The 23,598-nt window shown below is 38.5% G+C and overlaps 1 protein-coding gene across 1 annotated transcript; it reads right to left on the bottom strand.

Moving 5' to 3' along the window:
* On the bottom strand, positions 8,320-13,201 carry LOC109223639 (patatin-like phospholipase domain-containing protein 2). Its single transcript, XM_019388026.1, has 7 exons — positions 12,431-13,201; positions 10,952-11,095; positions 10,420-10,492; positions 10,209-10,314; positions 10,032-10,128; positions 8,955-9,050; positions 8,320-8,858 (listed from the first exon to the last, which is right to left on the bottom strand). The coding sequence occupies exons 1-7, from the start codon at positions 13,019-13,021 to the stop codon at positions 8,703-8,705; spliced, it is 1,263 nt and encodes a 420-aa protein (XP_019243571.1). The 5' UTR covers positions 13,022-13,201; the 3' UTR covers positions 8,320-8,702.

Below are 23,598 nucleotides of genomic sequence, written 5' to 3'. Positions count from 1 at the left end.
GCAATACCTGGACATGCTGCAATGGCTCACTGGTTTTTGGTCACAGGATGAGAATGTACTGGCTAGGACTAGTCGTTTTTCGTTGACGACTATTCGAGAGTATTCGGAGGCATTGCATCCTGACATCGACGGCGATACACCAGATTATCATGTTCACCGTATACGAGGTTGTTGCTTCTCGTTATGTTTGGAGGGGTCTTGTTCCCGAACACTTCGGGGAACCTAGTCAGCTTGAGATATCTTCATCATATTGAGCAACTAGATGATTTACCCCAGTACAACTGGATTTGGTTGTTCTCGCCTACTTGTACAGGCAGATGTGCCGGGCGAGCATGGGCACCCAGCGTGACGTTGCTGGATTTTTGTCGCTACTACATGTGACAACATATTCGAATACTCTATTCATTTTAACATACCTAGAAAAAATATATCTTAAATTTAATGTCAACTTTTTATGTTAGGTTTGGGCCTGGGAGAAGTTTCTGCAGTTGCAGCCACCTCTATCACCATTAGATCCGGATGTACCACCTCTGTTGCTCCCTCTAGCTAGGAGGTGGGTTCTCCCGCGGGGACATACGCGTGAGTACGAGGCTTGGCATAATCTCTCTTTGTGCAGGGATATCCTGGATTTGCTGGAGGGCACACAGGTAAATGTATATCTAAGTTTACTTGTCATAGCTTCACATGTGTTGCGTATACTCACGTTTTCTGTTGTTACTTAATAGTTCACCTGGACGCCATACAGTGACGCGTTGATAGCTGGCTTGCCCGATTATTGCTCGGCCGGCCGACTTTTGTGGGGCTCTTCTGTCCCGTTGATCTGCCTTGATATTGTGGAGCATCATGCTACCGAGCGGGTACTTCGCCAATTTGGCCGTCCGCAGCTCGTACCGACACCGTCCACCTGGCAGACCACACATTACCAGCGGGATGATCGTTCCAAGGTGGACGACGCATTTTTTGCATGGCTAGAGGAGCAGATGGATACTTGGGACCGGTGATTTGACCTGATTCTCCCCCCCCCCCCCTCACCGAGTCGGCCGGATACTGAGCATGATTATATGGGCTGGTACCGCGGCGTTACCCGACTTTTCGTCGGGAATCTCATTCATCGAGCTGGCGGTCAATACGTTCCATGCGCCGGGAGGCACGAGGCACTAGTATGTTATTTGGTATTCTTACTTATAACTGTGACGGAGTGTTCCGTAATTTATATTTTACATGTTGTGCAGGCTATTGGCCTACATTTATTCCACCAGTTGGGACTGCAGATGCAGCAGCATGCCGGCGAGGGAGTGACCATTTTGCATGAGTATGGCCGGCAGGTTACAAGGCTGACTGTCCGGACACTGCAGCGAGCCCGAGAGGACGAGCTCTTAGTGCACGTCCCTGATTATGTGGGGCCAGAGCACTACCATTGAGATAGGTTTGTCCCACGAGGTAGGGGAGCACGAGGCAGGGCTATCCCACGAGGCAGGGTTGTCCCACGAGGGTCGTGAGGGCCGGCAAGGAGGTGGTCCCCAGTAAGGGGGCATTGAGGCACCCGTTGTGGATGTTGGAGCTAATCCGTCGGGTGACCTCCATCAGCCAGACGAGCATCACAGTAGCATGCCATCATTCAGCCTTCAACTATTGCTCACTCTAGTGACTTCGCAGGTGACCCTGTCAGATCCATTATTGATAACGGGCACGAGCATTACCGGTGTTGATTAGGACAGTACTTTTCAGGCCCATCGACCGATATTGAGGATAGGTCGACCCGAGATGTGGATGGTGGGCGCCGACTTAGTTATGGCTCATCGTCAACGGGTGCTGGGGATCTTTCACAGGCGCAGGTATGTTTGTATTACTATTAAATTTAAATTTATTTTTATCTCATTGATTCGCCATAAATAACTTTATAATTTTCCTATTAAGGCTTCATCCCCGCCCGTCACGGAGGCCACTTTGTGCGATGCTGATCAAGATGCGACGAATGCTTATATTCAGGAGCCCGATGAGACCATGGTAAGACAATTTAAATTTTTTGACTTAACACGTACATTATTAATATATATTTTCATATACTGAGCTGACTTATTCTTCTGTAGGTTGCTGATGGTCCGACGGCCCCTTCTACCGATCCTGCCAGCACTACTGACGATCATGCTGCAGCGCATCCTGCAATAAAGAGGCGACGTGATGAGGATGATCCTGATAGCGTATCCAGGCGGGATGGGATGCGCCTCAGGCCAGCGGCTGCATTGAAGCACACAGGTTGTGGGACACATTGATTTTTATTTTTTGTATTTTATGTAAATAATAACAACAATTTTTTATGTTTACATTATATGCGCATTGCATTTTTATTTCCCCGTTTCTTCTTTATTTTAATACTACAACACAAACACAAACATATCAACTTAACATAAATTCAGTACATCTAATGAAAACACATGACACGGGAAACATAAAGATAAAGTACTACACTCAACATATACATGTCATTGTTTAGTCACGACCGCCTATTATTCTCTGCTCCAACCACTTAAATTTCTCTTCCAGCTTATTTTTTTCTTCTTCCACCTCTTTTAGTTTCTCCTTCAACTCCGCAATTTCTTGTTTATGTTCTCGTTCATATTCCCACTGTTTTTTGGTCAAATCATGATAATATTGCAAAGACTCTTTGTAGCATTCCTGCTTACAGGGTTCATCAAACCATGCCTCAATATTGCAAAAAATTTTGTTGTTGCCTCCAAACCTGTTTTCACACATCCAGTATATGCGCTCAACTTCACCATCATCCCAACAGTCCGCCAACGTACAACGTTTGCCACATTGGTACATAAATGCGTTCAGACATTTGTTAAAGCGAAAAAAACCCCTGCTTTTTATTAAAAGTTTTGCTATTTGTTATGGTTAAGCGCAGAAAATAACTAGAATGCGCCCGTTATTTATAGGCAAGGTAACACACATAACATAGTATTTAACTGCGCTATGCTAACACATAACGTAGTATTTAACCGTGCTATGCTTCGCGTGTTAAAGATTCTTTCGGATACAAAATAGCTTTTTCGCAGGCGGGCAGCTTTTCAAATCGACAAGACAACACACATAACGTAGTATTTAACTGCGCTATATATATTCACATATTTATCAAACATCTTCCTCTTCTGACAGTGTAGTTTTCTAATAATTTTAGAGTGAAATTCGAAAGTGAACGTAAAAAGTTACCATTTTTTAATCCAATACTATTTTTGATTACATGAACGGGAGGGAGAAATTCATTAATTTACTCAACTGAAAAATGTTAAATATCAATAAGATTTAACAACAATGGAAACATAATTTTATTTGATACATCTTGCAACATAAACAAGTACATACACTTATTACAACCACGTTACAAAAATAAAACACTACGTGTATCCTTGATAGTTGGGCACATTAGATGAACTTCCACCAGGAGCTTGATTACCACCGCCACCCAAACCAGCTGAAGGACATTTACGACGGTCGTGCCCTGTTTGCGACCATATGCCACATTTACGCGCATAAACGGTATTACCAACATCCATTTGGTTCCGTATACGCGTTCTTTTTTGCACTAGTAGCTTATGCAAATAGTCCTTGCTACACACCATCTTAAATGGTTTCGGCGGCCAATAATGTTCAGCACCCACTGGCTGCAACTGCCCACTATATGTGTTTAAGCATGCAACAACATTGTATTGCCTATCAACATAGTTGGTTGGCCCTAAACCTGTATGTTGAAAGCACTTCATGGCATGTGAGCACGGCATGTGATAGATGGACCATTTCCCACAAGAATACAACCTGCTGGCTTCATTTACGGTGTGTATATTATTCCCCGGTGTTGATGGATAGCGGTGCGAACTTCAAAAATATTTCGCTCTGCAATGCTGTAAAAATGAATGCCAATGTGTTCGCCTCCTGTATTTCTCAAATCTTTTCATTGGTATTAGCATAAATTCAACACCCCTCTCCATCAATTCCAATGCACCTCTATGCCTTTCAACAAACCTCTCCGTCATCTGTTTGAGTGACATCCGCACCATGGCAGTGACAGGCAATCCACGTGCAGACTTCAATAACCCGTTGAAAGACTCTGATACATTTGTAGTCAGGGTTCCCCATCGTCTGCCACCATCCGCATGCAATGTTCACTTGTGAAGCTCATGTCGCATCAACCAACGATATGCTCTTTCGTCTAACTGTCGGATCAATTCCATGCGCCTCCTGAATTTGCACTCCTGGTGATCAGTTGCAGCCATCCATATTAAATCATGCAAGTCCTTGCTGGGATATTTCTTCTGAAAATTGGCCTTCAGGTGCCTCACACGGTAACTGTGGTATGCATAGGGTTCCTGCTATTCAGGCAATTCTCTACAGAACTTAATATACCACCATGCTGATCAGCTATTAGATAAATACCTGAACGTTGTTTGACAACGTGCTGCTTCGAGTGGTTCAAAAATAGCGTCCACGTCTCTTGTCTTTCATTGGCACAGATGGGAAAAGCTAGTGGAAATATTTGTCCATTGGCATATACTCCAACGACGATCAACAACTTAGTATCATACTTTCCATGGACATGAGTATCGTCTATGGAAATTACCGGACGGCAATGCACAAAACCATCAATTGCTGGTTTAAATGCCCAGTACACGTCTCTGAATATATATTCCGGTATTCCTGCACTCCGCTCAAGCTTCTATTCAACAACAGTCCTGGGGTTAAAGTGTTTCAATGCGGCCTGTACTTGGGTAGAGATGCAAATGACTTATCCCAGTCACCATAAACAATTTCAAACGCACGTTTGCGCCCGAGATATTCCTTTCTTTTGGTAATAGTACACACATATTCCTGGTGGACGGATGTAATACACTATTTGATCTTGTACCTTATGGACGCTTCAATGTGTCGAATCAGTTGAAGAGAAATCAAGTCAACATCCAAGTTGAAGTTATTCCTATTGAATGTGTCCATTTCACGATTGTGGGTGCCAATATATTTACCCACTTTCCACAACCATGTTTTCTTCTTGCTCGCACGCAGCATCCAATGACAACCCGTAAACCATCTACGGCAAACAACCTTGTATACATCCGGACTTGACTCCCATACCATCATCTTACGGCACTCTTTTACGCTGTACATTTTTGCCGCCCTGCTTAGGCGCGCTTTATAAGGAAAAAACATGCACTTTGCCAGCACCGTTGCTCTTGACTCATCCCACATTGCTGTCCGAATTTCGTCAAAATCCCTTGTGAGGGCATCCACATCCGTTATACTTGGCAAATGATCAAGGTAGGCAATATGCCTTAAATGAAACAACACGTGGGACTCGTACACTCTTGGTCTAACGGGAGGTGGAGCATGCTCCCTCGTCAAATCAGGTTCGGCATTCTCTTCCTCCTCCTCCTCATCACCCTCGTCAGGAAGGGTGTGTCATCTCCGGACTCATCGGCATTGTTATCATAATCACTATTATCTTCCTGACTCTGCACATAATCCCGAGTAAATACGTCATCTACGGGCAACTGAGTGAGGACAGGACCATCAAGTTGCTCGTTTTCACTGCACAAATAACAAAATAATAAGCTACTCAAATTGATAAATACATTACATATAGCTATATCATTTCACTTACAAGTCATAATGTGTTGACATTCCATGATGGACATTATCCTATTGGTGATGCCTCCCGGATGGACCACCGCGATCCAACACACCAAAACTACGCATATTCCAACTGGGCGTGGGTTCATAACTTGTAAAATTCATATCTGGACGGTACCCCTGTAGAATATATGAGCGTTAATACAAATTCAATACAGCAAAAATAAACATCGTAACACAAAGGGAAATTGAAGTTTACCAGTCGTCTTGTGGATTACGTAAAGTAGGAGAGAAATTATTTCCTCGCTCCTCATTCGCTCGTGGATATAAGTTTAGATCTGGCCAAACTCTTTCAGCCGGAACCTGTTCGACTAAAACTTCTCCAGAATAACCATCCGATGATTGAGGGTTATCCCTGCTTTGCGCAACCTCATTATTGCGAAAGTCTTCAACCTTCACGTACATTTCCAATATTTTTATCAGAATAAGTTTCCGGTATTCATCCGGAGTCCCCCAAAAATCTCTTAGAGTTTCATCATCCTCGATGTTAAACTCAACGTAACAAGCAACCCCTTGCGGAGTCACGGAATACGAATATATTTCGGTTATTTTAAGATTCACCAAACGTTTGCTCAACCTCATTTTATTACATAACAACGATACCAGTCTATCGTACTCCATTGTAAGTGGTAACTTAACATGACTCTGTGAGGATAAACTATAGTTCACTGAGTAATTTGCCACCACAACCTCAACCCCCCCCCCCCCCCCAAGTATAATGAAACCCTTACTTTTCGCTCTTCAGACATTATGAAAAAAAGCTTGAGAATTTAACAAGAAGAAAAATTTATCAGGAGTTGAGAAATTTCTGAATGAATTTTTGCAAAACCCTTAACGCCTTTAAATAAGGCAATGCCCAATCCAGGGGGTCAAATTTTTGGAAGTAAAACGCTTTTTAAAAGAGCGTTTTACCCATTTGAATTATTGTTTATGTCAGTTAAGCGCAGAAGAGTTACTGTGGGCCCACAAAACAAGTAAAATGTATTTACAAAAGGCGTTTTACATAAAACGTCTTTTTAAAAGGCGTTTTACCTTAACGTCCCAAACAGATGTTAAGGTAAAACGCGGTTCAAAAGCACATTTTATATACTTTGGTCACTAAATTTTTTTTCCACCTATTTATGTATTTTGAGTCCAAAAGAAACACAATTGGGTTCCGGGCTCTCTTTAAGCTTGCCTAAATGCACAACGATCCACTGAAAGTAATTTGAGATTTTGGAAAGTTGAAGTTGGGTTTTTCAGATGACTTGAACAGAGAATAGTTAGATTGAAAAAGTATTAATTTCAGAAGTAAATAAGCAATCTAGGGCGAGAGATATTTCTCTATTATTATGTCATTAATACACTAGAGAAACAAGGCCTATTTATATAAAATGGACACACCCCATTTATGGCACATATAAACTAAATACAGATGGTGCCTACAATATTAACACAAATTGCGCTGGAATTGGTGGCGTAATCAGAAATTCTAATGGAGACTGGGTGATTGGCTACTGGAAATATTCCTATGCTATAAATCACACCTACATGGAAATATTAGCACTACAACAAGGTCTGCAACTAGCCATAATGCATACTTTAAGGCCAATTGAAATTGAAATCGATTCAACGGAAATCCTACAACTAATAGAACATTGCACTCCTATCTATCAAACTCTAATTGATTCTTGCAGGTGCCTATTGAAGAAGTTGGGGAATCCAGTAGGCCGGCATAGCTTCCGCGAGGCAAATTCTGTAGCTCACTTTTTGGCCAAGGAAGGATCCAAGCAAACAAGGTGCAACAACCTCTCAGTATTTTGGCAACCACCTGCAACTATATGCAATAGCCTGCAAGCTGACAAAGAAGCAGACCAAAAGAAAAAATAGTTTCAGTTTCTGTATGTAGTAACTTAGCAAAGCTTGAAAATCAAAGTGTCCTTCAGTTAGAGGACACTACTACCAGTACTTCTAACTTTGTAATGACGGCTCATAATAGAGCACCTGTAACAGTTTAGTAGTATCTATAAAATCATCCTATTAACCAAAAAAAAAAAAATGTCATTGCTCTTTCGTTGATGGAGCAATAAAGTTTGATAGATTGCTATTTATAAGATTTGACAGTAAATTTGAAAATGCAGCTTCCATGCAAAGCTTGTGATTTTAATATAATTCACATGGGGTCTTATTTTAAGTGTAAATAAATTTTTCTGGTTGAATTTCTTCTACTGAATTTGAAAATATAGATTCCAGGTGACTCACATGTAGTTTATTTTGTCTAAAATTAGCTTCTTCTCCCTTGGTGTGCTCATTTTCCACGTTGCTAAATCTCCGGTACGTGTTATTATCAAGGGCACTTTAGTCGGTCATAGCACTCATCATTGTACTTGTAACGGTATCACTTTTGATAGAATTCCCAAGGAAAGCATTTTGATAGAGATTTAAATCTTATTGATATGCAACAACAACAACATACCCAGCATTATCCCACACTGTGGGGTCTAATGTGTACGCAGACCCTATCCCTACCTTGCGAGGATAGAGAGACTATTTACAATAGACCCACGGCTCAGGAAGAGGATACTAAAAATATGTATTTAACAACTTTTTCTCCCTACAGCAATTTGCAATGGGAAATGTAAACTGTGACTGGAGTTATACAAGAAGAGAAAATAATGCTTTATACCAAGCTGCTATTCATTTTTCATCAGTAAATGTTACAGGAATGTCGAGCCCCAGTTGTACTCATATCCTAAATCCTATGAACTTTTTGTTTTTCTGTTAATTCCTTTCTTCCCTGGTTTAAAATTTACATCTTAGCAATGATGTATATACAAAACATAACATTGCTATTAACCAACCACCAGTTTCCGACCCTCTTCAATCTTCCTCAGTATCAGCTCCTTGTTAAGGCAAGGAGCGTTCTATCATTGTTGAAGTGTACCATAGAGACTGCTCTTATTTGCAGGTTAAATGAGTTGATTCTTGCAACGTCATTGTAACATCTCGTACAGTCTTGAAATAAATCAATCTGTATAAAGCTATTGTGCTAGACTGCTGCCAATTGAAGAACTATCATCTCGAACTAACTCCCCGACCGGGTTCTCCTGAGCCCACATAGCTGCATCCGTGTAACCTTGTTCAAATAGCTTATCAAGAATATCATCTTCTGCTGGCTCAAGCGCCCAACTGAAAAGCTGCAAATGTGGCCAAAAAATTAGATGACAGAAAACTTGTTATTATTGGTCTATCACTAGAAGAACCAGGCGATTGACCGTAAGATGTTCAAGTACCTGGCGGGGAGTCGCCCTATTTTCAGGGTTGCAGTCAGGACTTATCCCAATTCCTTGCAATCCCAACCGACTGGCTGGAAAAGCACAAACGCGCACCTGGATACAACCAATCAGTTGTTAACTGCCTCCAGCAATCAGATGAAAAGAAATCAATATCCTGATAAGTCACCACCGCTGTTTCTATTGTGGAACTGACAGGTAAAATCATAAACTGTTAGCACTAATGGGTGTGGCCTAGTGGTCAATGGGGGCAAACCTTGGAGACCAGGCTTCAAATCCTAACGGAGACAAAAAAAATTAGGTGATCACTTTCCATCTACCTAAACCTCTCTGTGGTGGGAGGTTGCTGGTAACAATCGAGGTGCACGTAAACTAGCCCGAACACCACCATTATATAAAAATGTTGCTAATAAATGCTGGAAGATGTAACATGAGAGGAAAAGACAAGTAGATTACTAATCAAACATACAGATAAAATCTTAAGAATTATAGGTAGTCAACAACCCAGGGAGATTTGCTGAATTTATAGCTATTAGTTTTAGGCTATATAAGAGAACATAAGGACAGGGAAAATGCATTTTGATTTCAGATAACTTATTAAACAGGAGAGACTACTAATTTATAGTGAGAATAATGTGTATATTAGCAACTCCGAACTAATTCTAGAGCCACAACAGACAGGGCTTTAGTTGACAACTAGTTATCAGATGACTTGATTTAAATATTTGTCTACAGATGTCCGAAGTCAATTAAATAAATGAACAGAAGGTAACAGAAATATCTCTTAATGGGTTGGATTGATTTACTGTCATCCTCTACATATAAAGTGAAGTGAAGTCGGGTGAATAGACCAGGTCTTTAGCCTTTTTTATGAACTTCATCAAACTCGCAGCATTTTTCTTAGAACTGCAAGTTGGTTATTTGAAACGTGCTTCCTCTCCAAAGATTATTTCAATGCACAGGACATACAATGGCAAAATCAATCCGCAACTGGCATACACAAATGACAAAGCAAGGTAGTCATGACTGTACATGTGCAGTATAGCAGACTACTTAATTAATTTCTTCAGAAGTTACCGTCTGAGCAGCAGATGTAGGTGGCATAAACAGTGTTAGTCCCCCATCAATACAAAGTTTATTCCTGAAAAGTGTGGCTGGCCTTGGAGCAAGATATCTGTGATTCACGATACTTTGAAGGTTTAGATTAGAGTGTGAGCTAAAAGAGAAGCCAATAAAGCCAGAAAGAATGTGTACCCAGGGATAAAAGAAGAAGTAAAGACAGCATTGATAAGATCCTCCTTAGAATCAAACTGATCAACCAATAAGCCTCTGGGCCTCCAAAGTATCTGTGTTACAGCAACTGGCATGAAGTGATTACATCATTCTCAACCCAGATAAACCATATTGTATTGCTTAAGAGCTTCAAAATATCAGCTTGCACGAACAAAAGTTAGTCTACACTTACCACGTACTCTTCCATTGCACCTAATATGAGCATCATCTGGAAGAAATTTCTCAAGAATTTCTCTAAGAACAGCCTGGTACGGAATGACATTATTTAGATGCTTTAACATTTAAATACCAAAAAGCTAAATACTTGTCATCAAGAACAGTACTCTAGATCTCGATGACACGAGGTAAGCCAATTTTAAACAAGTCAAGTCATTTTCCAGTGACATAGAAACATTTGCATTCTGTCACCAAATAAGAGATACAATTTTATGTGGACAAATCAAGTCATGATTAAAATTTCTATACGCCTGTCACTTAAATCTTTTACTCTTAGATGCCCAATTCATACACTTTGACTGAGGCAAACACATTAAAATTATCAATTAATCTATTTCATTTTCACGAATGACTGCTATTTATAGATCAAATCTGTTTCACAGACTTTGACTGAGATCAAACCTATCAATTATCTTAAAAGATTACAATTATGAACGTATATGAATTTTATAGCCTGCACAATTAAGAAATTCTGTCATGACACTTACACCAAGGCGAAATGCTGTCCCGCTGAGCCGACAATCTTGAGCTAATATTTTGGTAGCATCTAGAGCCTCTTGCATACTCGCACCAGAAGCAACCACTGCACATACAATTGCACCAGCAGAAGAACCAGCCAGTGGTGTTGTCTCCTGGGAAAGAAAAATGTCGGGCTGAGAAAAATCATCTTTGTAGTTGTAATTTGTATCCAAAATGAACATCCAACCAAGACCCTCCACCAGTGTTTAAAGTCCGGTATAACGGTTTCTTAACCTCTTGACCTTAATCCTCTATCTCTCAATAAGCTTATTAGCTAATCAAGCTGCTTGAGTATTCAAAGCAAAAGCTCAATAAAATACTTATAAAGAAAGGCAAACAAAAAGGTCTGTAGCAACTTAAATTCTCAAAGCATTATCCCCATTAATAGTAAATTCTCTTCTTTCGGTAATATTTCCCTTTCTTACACATCATGAAGTACCATCATAGCAACAAACATTAGGCCCAAACTCCAGATCTCAAGGGTCATATGGTAGCAACTAGATCCAAACAACAGATGTAGCAAGTACTTGTCCAATTTCTTCATCTATCCTAATTCCTATGTGATGTGCGGGGTTAACATACATGTCCCCGAATCCTCCAAAGAGCAATGCACTATGAAGTGAGCTGTACATACTCAATTTGGCTCGGACATCTGGCACTCGATTAACGTCACTCACCCATCAATAGTTAAATCCAATAAATATGTATCAATATACTACTGCTAAGTTCTTATAGAAGTCTATAGATCTTTCAACTACATCTTAATCCCAATTAATTGGTGTCCCCTATAAGAATCCTCTACATGCGTTTTGTTATATTCAAACTATCAATTCACTAACTGAAAGATATAGTGGGCAAAGATATTCTTAGTTCTTTACATTCTCTATAAAGTTCTCCCTTTTGAATGTATTTACCGGCATTTTGCTGGTATAAAACAATTATACCTCAATGAAGGGGAGTTTTGGAGCAACGGTAAAGTTATCTCCGTGTAACCTATAGGTCACGGGTTCGAGCCGTGGAAGTAGCCACTAATGCTTGCATTATGGTGGCCTGTTTACATCAATACACTTGGGAGTGAAGGTGGATGCTTCATGCACCAGGGTGCCCTTTTTAAAACAATTATGCCTTAGCCCCAAGCTGCATTTTACTGGCATACATCAATAAAATACTTACATGACCTCTCAAAAGAAATATAACTGGTAAGGAGCTGAAGCAACATTCTTTTATATCCAAACGAGCTCAGTAGCCTATTACTATGCTCGCCGTGGTTCATCCATCTAGATTCCCACTTCCTCCACTCCCCTTCTCCAAAGTCAAATAAAACTTGTTATGGATTAGCAAAAAGATTTTCTTTTGATATTATCTTACTTGATCAACTACAGAACCAAGAAAACAACAAGCAATATTATTCAACAACCAAATACTAAATAAAGTAGAATATACCAAACCTTGATATATCCCTTCTCAATGAGAAGCTTAGCAACCCCAAGATGATAAGGAAACAAAAGCCCAGCAGCAGAGAAGCTAAACCCAGGGCTAGTCACCGTTTTCATGCTCTTCTCAGCTTCCACATCTTTTTCCCTCTGCTCCCACACAACCTCCGGCTGAACCGGGTCCTCAACCACCGTCGCTATCCCTTCCTTTCGCCGTTCCCAAAAGTACGATCCACTCTCTTCTGCACCATTAACTATACTATTCCCCCGCCTCAAAACTCGTGATGCAATGCCAAGGAAAAGCTCGCCGGTCGCCACCGCGAATGACTTCTTCTCCGCAGTTGCCGCCTCCACCTGAGGAGGGGGAAAGGGAGGTTCTTTGATGGTGGGTGGTTTTGTATTGGGGTTAGGAGGAGGGGGTGGGGTAGAATTGGCGGAGAAATTGAGGGTACGAAGTGGGAAAACGAGATGGGGATTGGATTTAGGGTTTAGAGGAGGGCGAAAAGGACGAGGGTTTGAGAGGAAAAGGGAAGACATTGATTTGTGATTACGTTGTGAGGAAGATGAAGAATTCGAAGAAGATGTTTGGTTTATAAAACGTTTCATATGTATTCGTATATGTTTCGCCCTAACGTATACATTGTTCTTGACTTCTTGTATACTGCTTCTTGGAACAAATTATATGTACGACATGACATGTATGACAACGTAATGCAACTGTTTATTCTGTGCTCTGCAAATTTTTGAGTTTTGAGACAAAAAACTTTGTTGGTTTCGCCGGGGAGATCAATTGAAATAAGAAAAGTTTATATTTGTGTACCCATAAATATAAACTTCTCATTAATAAAAAAAAAAAAAATTATTTTTAAATTTAAAAAGGAATCATTATTTTTAGAACGGACTAAAAATAAAATAAGTTCCCACAAACTCTCTAAGAGTTATTACTATTTCTGCAGTTTGCACCGCATCTTTTAGATTTGTTTCTTTTTCCGTATACTCCGGCTATTTTTATCTTTTTTCTGCCAGATATTGGGTGTCACTTTCAATAGAGTTTTTTCTTGTTTAAAAAAAGATAGTGTATATTATATGTATACACTTTGATAATGGTGTCAGGTAGCTAAATATTCCAACCAGAGAACCTGCTCGCTCCCACAACCTGATGTTTTATGGAGTTTTGACATAGTTACTCACAAAAATAAAATTATTTATCCTTGTCTATCTATTTATTTTTTACTCATAAAATAATTACATTTCCTATCCATAATAGTTTTTGTGGGAAATTTTTTCTTTATTCTCCAATTCTTTTATTTCTATGCTTCTTTTGTTCTTCTTTTTCTTTTCTCCTTTTCTTTTTTTTTCCGTTTTCTTCTTTATTTTTTCTTTTTTCTTTTTCTAATTTCATTTAACTTCTTCTTCTTTTTTTTTTTATTCTTTTTCTCTTCATAATCTAATTTCATTTACCGTTTTCACTATTTTTTATTATTCTTTTTTTATGTAATAAGAAAAAATAACTGATATAGTAAATATTTGTTCACCTTTTTTTAATATAACTAGTACAATATATCTTCTATTTTTTTTTCTTTCTCATTTATTAAATTCAATTATTAAACTAAAATAATATTAGTTGTCACTTGATCTAATTCACTGAATGTCACATTGATTGCTGCTGAGCACCATAAATTACATAATCAGATTCTAAGAATCAACACGTAATTGCCATGCAAACCTTGATCTACTTCCCTATAAATATCAGTATACACTCTACCATTAGCAGTAATACAACCAGTTATAGAGCAAGAAAATATAATCTACGGCAACCAAATCTCCATATATACTAGTTAGAATAAAAATGACAATAAACTATTGAAAAATACAACAAAAGTATAAGTAGCAAAAAAGACTTCTAGTACCATGTGATACCAATATGGTATATATGTATACCAAGAGAGCGTGTGATTTCTCTAGAATATTGCTACAACTATCTGCGACTATACTATTGTACCAAAACATTAAAGGACGCAATAAAAGTATGAGAAAATTACATGCTCGTATTGCAAGCTGAATATTCGCAAAACAACTTGCTCATTTTGTATACTAAGAGGGTATATAGTTGTATGGGGTTGTTCCAACAAATGCTTATAACTATAAAAACTATATAATACACATAATTTATGTCCATCGGCACACAAAAATTCCAGCATTGCAACTCATGTTTATATAAATAATTTCATAATAGAATTCACTTAAGATGCAGCTAAAACAACCAAAACAATGTTCAACTAACATATGATACCTGTTGGCCCAAGAACAGGTGAAGTTTTGAAGATTGACAAAAGAACTCAGTCATGGACCAGGTCCATCTTGTGAAGCACAGTCATGATCAATCTATACATGTGAGATGCACGTGAAGAAGATAAGGTCTACTGTTCAAGCAGCAATATCTCCTGATCTGATCGAAAAGGTTGCATATTAGATAAAGGGAGAAAGTCTCCTTATGTGAAGAGAACACAATCCAAGATGAAGATAGTGTTAGAGTTTGAGAACATCATGAACTCTTCTACGATAGAAGAGCAGCAATTGAGTCCCAATCAGACTCTGATTACTAACCTATTAAATGACAGTGTTGTTCTCTTTTACAGGAATTGCACATACGCAGAAGTTAAACTACATTGAGAGCAAAAGAGCAAGATGATTTTGCAAGCAATTTATGTGTGATTTGAGTGTGCACTCGTGAAGCTACTTGAACGAGATAGAAGAACCAGTTACATTGTGCCTATCTTTTATTCTAGTTCAATTGTAGTAGGTGATTTAAAATTGTACCTTTCAGCTTTCATAGAAGCAATTGTATTAGGTACCTAGAGTGTTCAAGTTATAGCTAACTTGAAGTTGTCGCAACAGTTGAGGCTGTGTGCCACAACGGGATTAGAGTTAATCCTTAGATTTACAAAGAGTTTTTGTAAATGCTGTTTTGGCTCAGTGATTTTAGTGGAAGTTTGGGAAAATCCTACTAAGTAGTAGGTCGTGGTTTTTTCACCTTTTGAGCCAGGTGTTTTCCACGTAAAAATCTCTGTGTTCTTTATTTTCAGTATTTATTATTTCGCAAACAGTAGTAGTTGGAGCACGTAGAAGAACCAGGTTCTTCTATAGTTTAGTTAAACGAAAATTGGGTACCACACAAATCACCCCCCTCCCCTTGTGTGGTATTGACGCTTAAAACATCAATACCAATATGGCATATAACTATACCAATATAGTATACAGTTTTACTAGTTAATTTCCGGCAACTATATGAGTATACTACTATTACATAACACACATGCATAAAGAGAAAAATAAAAAATAGTGTACCACATATTAATATAATAAGGTATTTTAAGATATTGTACTATATTACTATTATTAAAAGAAAATCAAATATTGTACTAATTAAATGCAGCTAATACAACCAAAAAATGATTCAACTAGCATATGATACCAATATAGTATATAGCTATACTAATAGGGTATATAGTTGGAATGAATTGTATACTAAAATGGTATATTTGTATACTATTTGAGTATACAATACAAATTCGTCTTCTTCTCTGGTTCAACTATATTTCAACCCAAATTTCTAAAATCTACTACAAAATCTCCACCAAATTGACTAAAACTTTAGCTACAACCTCCAATCAACTTTCCAAACAAACCCATACAGGATCGGATCAAAATAATTAAAAACTCAAACAAATCAAGTTATGAGTTTCAAGCTTCAAGGTTCTTCAATGGTGGATTTGAATTTTTGTATAATAAATCTCCAAAAACCAGCATCAAAGGTACAATCTACACATCAAAGAACAATAACTAACGAATCTACACAACTGTGGATGAAAAACGGTTGCCACAGAAAGATTTCATCAACAGTGAGTACTTGGGTTCATCAGGAAAAAAAGGAGGATTGTTATTTTTTGGAGAGATGTTTGAAGCTCTAAAGAATTTGCCAAGATCAGTGTGGATTCTTCTATTGGTCACAACTGTGAACCGGATTGCTTGCTTTCCATTCACCTAATGGTCACAAGCTTCTGTACAATAAATTTTGAATTCTTGAAAACAAAATCTGTCATAAAATTTCAAGAAAAGAGCAATTTTCTAATGCATAAACTGGACGATAGAAGAAAGAAAGATGGTTGGCAAGTAAAAAACCGGGTAAATAGTTTGGGCTCCACGGGTAGAAGTAGTAAATAGTTTGGGCCTGGGCATTAAAGGGTAAATAGTTTAGGATTAATGGGTATAAAGTGAGATTTTCTCTTATATTACTGGTATATTTTGAGGAAATTATTGGTTAATTGTTGTAGTTTCTCTCTCTTTTTTAAACCAGCATGATTGGTTAGTTGAACTTGAACACTTATTTTAGTGGCCTGTTGGATACTGAAAACTAGTCTTTAGAAAAGCTATTGAGAACATTTTTAAGATAGTTATATTTAAATTAGTTTCGAAAAAAAAAATCACAACAATTATATAATCCAAGAGGATGAACCAAAGTAGTCATACATACGAGTCCATAAAGGCATCTAGAGCTGCTTTCTTAGCTCAGATGTTGACTTCGGGTCCACCATAAACTTACTTAATTACTCTGAGTTAGTTTAATTATTCACTTTAGGCTATGATCACCCATTCATTGTTGGACTTTAAAGCATTGGGTTTCAAAGACTTTAAGCATTGGACTTTAAAGTCTAAGAGTGTGAATTGGAAATGGTGGGAAATAAAATGGAGGAAAATGAAAATTTGAATGAAGTGAGCTTTTGTCTTGAACTTTGTCCCTCATTGGTGAGGGACAACTACATTTGTGTGTATATATATAGAATCACTTCTTAAAGCTCTTAAAAGGAGTTGAAGAGAATGAACCCTTGTGTCGTTGTCGTCGCTCGCTCGGCTCGGCTTCGGCTTTGGATTTGGATTTGGATTTGTCAAACGATCGATAAGATTATTTTTGGACAAAATTTATTTAATTAATTCTTTAATAATTAATTAAATATCAATTAGTTAGCCGTTGTCCGGGCGTGACCGCGGTAGGACCGCGCAAGAACACTGCTGCAGATTCAGAAGGCCACTCTGGCCGCGGTCCTGGCGTAACCGCGGTAGGACCGCGGCAGGACGCGCAAACTTCTGAACAGACACCTTTTCCAGAACAAACATCACACCTCTTCCAATAATTGCCTATAAATTCTGAGGCATGGCTTCGTTTTTAACACACTGAAAAAATTACAAAACTTCCTTCTTTCTGAAAATACTGCATTCTAATTCGCAGTCTCTCTCTCTCAAATTCGTAAGTGTGATTTTGCTCCGTTTTTTGAGTTCGTTGGTATCCTGCAGTTTGTATTGCCACTGTTGCAGGAAGGTTTATTCCGTTTCATCCTGGGAGGATTTAATCCATTACCTTGGCAACGTGTGAGGGGATTTAAAATTCCTTAAGGAAGCCAAGCAAATTGTGGGCTCGGAATATTTCTTATTCTTTACTGTTTTCCAGTTTCTTTTATTCTTCTAACATTTTTTTGATTTTGTGTTTTAACAATTAACAATTATTGTGTTTTAACTGTGTTGAAATATATATTATAAACTGTTATCTATATTTTGTATACTGGTTTGGAGACTAAAGCCTTCGTGCTTTCTACTCCAATAATTGTTCTGTCCGGTTTAAAGTATATCAAAACTTTACCGGAATAATAAACGTACGGGTTTGAAGTATATAAAAACTTCACCATTGTTACGTGTTGTATGTTTGGTTTGGTATTCAGTTTGAAGATATCAAAACTTCACTGATTTAACAAAGTTCTGTTTTGTTTCCAACTCTACAGAAAAATGACGAATGAAAACCAAACTAATGGAAATGTTGCGGGAACGGGTGCTACTGTTACGAATGTTGCTGCCTCGTCAAGCCGTTCAACTCCTGCTCATGCTATGGCACCAGCAGAAAAACCCGGAAAGTTTTCCGGAATCGACTTCAAACGTTGGCACATGAAGATGCTCTTCTATCTTACTACGTTGAGTTTGCAGCGATTTATCAAGGAGGATCCTCCGGTCCTGGCTGAAGGCACTCCGGATGACGAACGATTTGTTGTAACTGAAGCATGAAAACATTCTGATTTCTTGTGAAAAAACTACATTTTGAGTTGTCTGGAAGATAGCTTGTACAATGTCTATAGTGTCATGGAAACTTCAAAAGCGTTATGGAATGCGCTTGAGAAGAAGTACAAGACTGAGGATGCCGGACTTAAGAAGTTCGTGGCTGCAAGGTTTTTGGATTTCAAGATGATTGACACTAGGTCAGTCATAACTCAAGTCCAAGAATTACAAGTCATTGTGCATGACCTCCTTGCTGAAGCTATGGTCATAAATGAGGCCTTTCAAGTTGCCGCTTTCATTGAGAAGTTACCTCCGTTGTGGAAGGACTTTAAGAACTATCTAAAACACAAGCGGAAGGAAATGACACTTGAAGACTTGATTGTTCGTTTGAGGATAGAAGAAGACAACAAAAAATGCTGAAAAGAAGTCACGTGGAAACTCGACAATAATAAGGGCTAACATTGTTGAGGAGGCGCCACAAAATAAGAAGAGAAAGAAGGCTTCTGGACCAAAGAATTACCAAGCAAGAAAAAGTTCAAGGGTAATTGCCACAACTGTGGAAAATCTGGCAATAAGGCGTGGATTGTCGTGCACCAAAGAATGATAAGAAGAAGAAGAATCAAGCTTAACATGGTTGAAATGCTGAAGAATGGAGGACTTGTGTGCCATGTTGTCTGAATGCAATTGGTAGGAAATCCTAAAGAATGGTGGATGATCTGGAGCGACCCGTCATGTTTGTGCTAACAAGGAGTTATTTTCTTCTTATGCCCCCGCATGGACCCGACGAGATAATTTTCATGGGAAATTCGTCTACAGCAAAATTGAAGAGTTTGGCAAGATGGGTTGAAGATGACGTCGGAAAAATAGTGACTTCTAAACCAAGTTCTCCATGTTCAAAAATTTCGCAAAGAATTCTTGTGTCTACTCACTTCTTGTCAAGAATGGATTCAAATGTATTTTTGTTTCCAATAGTGTGTACTAATGTAAGAATGATATGTATGTACGGAAAGGTTACACTGATGAGGGCTTTTTAAGCTAAATATATAGCAGTTCCTATCAATAAAGTGAATGCTTCTTCTTACTTACTTGGGTCAAACACTTTATGGCATTCGCGTTTAGGACACGTCAACTTCAAAACATTGCGAAAGATGATAAATTTAGAAGTATTGCCAAAATTTGATTGCATTAATTCCAAATGTCAAATATGTGTGGAATCAAAGTATGCTAAGCATCTTTATAAGTCCGTTGAAAGGAATTCAAGTCCTTTAGACTTAATTCACACAGATATTTGTGACATGAAGTCAACACTATCTCACGGTGGGAAAAAGTATTTTATTACTTTTATTGACGATAGCACGAGATATTGATATGTTTATTTACTTAATAGTAAAGATGAGGCAATTGATGCTTTCAAGCAATACAAGAGTGAAGTTGAAACACAACTAAACAAAAAGATCAAAATGATAAGAAGTGATAGGGGTGGCGAATATGAATCTCCTTTTGAAGAAATATGTTTGGAAAATGGCATTATTCACCAAACAACTGCCCCTTACTCTCCACAATCTAATGGAATTGCGGAGAGAAAGAATCGAACATCGAAGGAGATGATGAATGCGTTGCTGATAAGTTCTGGCTTACCACAAAACTTGTGGGGGGAAGCTATACATACAGCTAACCGAATAATCAACCGTGTACCTCATAGTAAAACACAGTCCATTCCCTATGAAAAATGGAAAGGAAGGAAGTCTAGCTTGAAATACTTCAAAGTGTGGGGGTGTTTAGCTAAGGTACAAGTTCCTAAACCTAAAAGGGTTAAGATAGGTCCAAAAACGGTTGATTGTGTGTTTATTGGATATGTAACCAATAGCAAGGCATATCGTTTTCTGGTTCATAAGTCAGAAAATCCTGAGATTCACGTTAATACGATAATAGAATCAGATAATGCTGAATTCTTTGAAACTATTTATCTGTATAAAAAGGAAAGTGAAGTGACCTACCAAAAGTCAAAACGACCTCGGGAGGAAATAACAGATGGTATGCCTAATGAGGAAAATTCGAGAAGAAGTAAACGTCAACCTCGTACCTTCAAGGAAGCAATGTCTTCATCAGAAGCACAATATTGGAAAGACGCGGTCAATAGTGAAATAGAATCCATATTGAGCAACCATACATGGGAATTGGTTGATCTTCCTCCAGGTAATAAAACATTGGGTTCTAAATGGATTTTCAAGAAGAAAATGAAAGACGATGGTACTATTGACAAATACAAGGCAAGACTTGTTGTCAAAAGATTTACACAGCGAGAAGGTCTTGACTATTTTGACACATACTCGCCGGTAACAAGAATTACATCCATTCGGATGCTAATAGCGTTAGCCGCCTTGTATGATCTTCAAATCCATCAAATGGATGTAAAAACAGCCTTCTTAAATGGTGATTTAGAGGAAGAAATCTACATGGACCAACCTGAAGGGTTTGTGGTTCCGGAAAAAGAAAAGAAGGTGTGTCGTCTTGTTAAGTCTCTTTATGGACTAAAACAAGCATCCAAGCAATGGCATGCGAAATTTGACCAAACAATGTTGTCAAATGGCTTTAAGATTAATGAATGTGATAAATGTGTTTACATTAAGAACGTTCCAAATCATATAGTCATTGTTTGCTTATATGTTGATGATATGCTAATAATGAGCAAAGACATTGCCGACATTCAAGCTACTAAGCGCATGCTTGCTAGTAAGTTTGATATGAAAGACTTAGGAGTTGCCGATGTAATTCTAGGAATTAAAATCCAGAGGACTCCTCAGGGTCTAGCTTTGTCTCAATCACATTACGTGAAAATGGTACTTGAAAAATTCAAACACTTGGAATTTAGAAGTGCAAGAACTCCAATTGACTTAAATCATCATCTTATAAAGAATAAAGGTGCAAGTACGTCTCAATTGGAGTATGCTCGTGTGTTGGGAAGCTTAATGTACATCATGAACTGTACACGACCTGATATAGCTTGTGCAATAAGTAAACTTAGTCGATACAAGTAATCCAAACAAACATCACTGGGTGGCAATGAAACGAGTTCTGGGATATTTGGAATATACCCAAGACTACGCTTTGCACTACAATAAACATCCTGCGGTTATCGAAGGATATAGTGATGCAAATTGGATAACCGGCTCAACAGAAACAAAGTCCACAAGTGGATATGTTTTTACTATTGGTGGAGGAGCAGTATCTTGGAAGTCTTCCAAACAAACGTGCATCGCTCGCTCTACAATGGAATCAGAGTTTATAGCTTTGGATAAAGCCGGTGAAGAAGCTGAATAACTTCGAAATTTCTTAGAAGGCATTCCGTTCTGGCCAAAACCTTTGGCTCCTATTTGCATACATTGCGATAGTGAGGCTGCAATAGGACGGGCAGGGAGCATTATGTATAACGGAAAGTCTCGTCATATATGACGAAGACATAACACCGTTAGACAACTACTTTCTAGTGGAATTATCACGATTGATTATGTAAGATCAAAGGATAATGTGGCGGATCCGCTTACAAAAGGCTTAACTAGAGAGGGAGTTGAGAAATCATCTAAGGGAATGGGACTATGGCCGAGGACAAGTCAACATGGCGGTAACTCTACCTAGAATTTTGGATGTTCTGAGATCTAGTTCAAGGAGCTCAAACAAAGTTGTGATTGACCGGTTCAACATTGTCAAAGTAAAATCTTTGGTCCCTTCTCGTGATGAAGACAATGTTCAGTAACAAGGATATAACTTTACACGTTCTTTAATGATTACCTAAGTTTGATGTGGTATTTATCAAATAGTGTCAATCTAAAGGATTACACGTTTAGGACTCACCTATGTAAGTGTGAAGTGGAAGCCGCTTCAATGAGAATTCTGTAAGGCCAATTCTCTACACACTTACGAAACCATGCGGTGTTCATGGCTGAAACGAACACAACAATGAGAACCAAAAGACGGTTAAGGATTGGTTGTGTGACATATGGTTGTCTAGGTATACACTAAAGTTCGACGGTTCAAAGATATCAAATCTACCGATTGACCGAGTATATCCGACATATGTTCACTACGGAAAGTTCAAAGGGAAACCTACTTATCCAGATGCAATTAATCCTTACTTGCAAATCACACAGCTTTCATCTATGATCATTCTTGTTATAGCCATTCCCATTCATGTGGGGGATTGTTAGACTTTAAAGCATTGGGCTTCAAAGACTTTAAGCATTGGGCTTTAAAGTCTAAGAGTGTGAATTGGAAATGGTGGAAAATAAAATGGAGGGAAATAAAAATTTGAATGAAGTGAGCTTTTGTCTTGAACTTTGTCCCTCATTGGTAAGGGACAACTACATTTGTGTGTATATATATAGAATCACTTCTTAAAGCTCTTAAAAGGAGTTGAAGAGAATGAACCCTCGCGCCGTCGTCGTCGCTCGGCTCGGCTTCGGCTTCGGCTTCGGCTTCGGCTTCGGCTTCGGCTTCGGCTTCGGCTTCGGCTTCGGCTTCGGCTTCGGCTTCGGATTTGGATTTGGATTTGGCAAATGATCGATAAGATTATTTTTGGACAAAATTTATTTAATTAATTATTTAATAATTAATTAAATGTCAGTTAGTTAGCCGCTGACCGCGCCAGAACACTGCTGCAGATTCAGAAGGCCACTCTGGCCGCGGTAGGACCGGCAGGACGCACAAACTTCTGAACAAACACCTTTTCCAGAACAAACATCACACTTCTTCCAATAATTGCCTATAAATTCTGAGGCATGACTTTGTTTTTAACACATTGAAAAAATTACAAAACTTCCTTCTTTCTGAAAATACTGCATTCTAATTCTCAGTCTCTCTCTCTCAAATTCGTAAGTGTGATTTTGCTCCGTTTTTTGAGTTCGTTGGTATCCTGCAGTTTGTATTGCCACTGTTGCAGGAAGGTTTATTCTGTTTCATCCTGGGAGGATTTAATCCATTACCTTGGCAACGTGTGAGGGGGTTAAAATTCCTTAAGGACGCACAAGCAAATTGTGGACTCGGAATATTTCTTTACTGTTTTCCAATTTCTTTTATTCTTCTAA

Source organism: Nicotiana attenuata, chromosome 1 (genome assembly GCF_001879085.1).
Source record: "Nicotiana attenuata strain UT chromosome 1, NIATTr2, whole genome shotgun sequence".
Classification (NCBI taxonomy): Eukaryota; Viridiplantae; Streptophyta; class Magnoliopsida; order Solanales; family Solanaceae; genus Nicotiana; species Nicotiana attenuata.
This window is presented reverse-complemented; position numbering and strand designations above follow the sequence as displayed.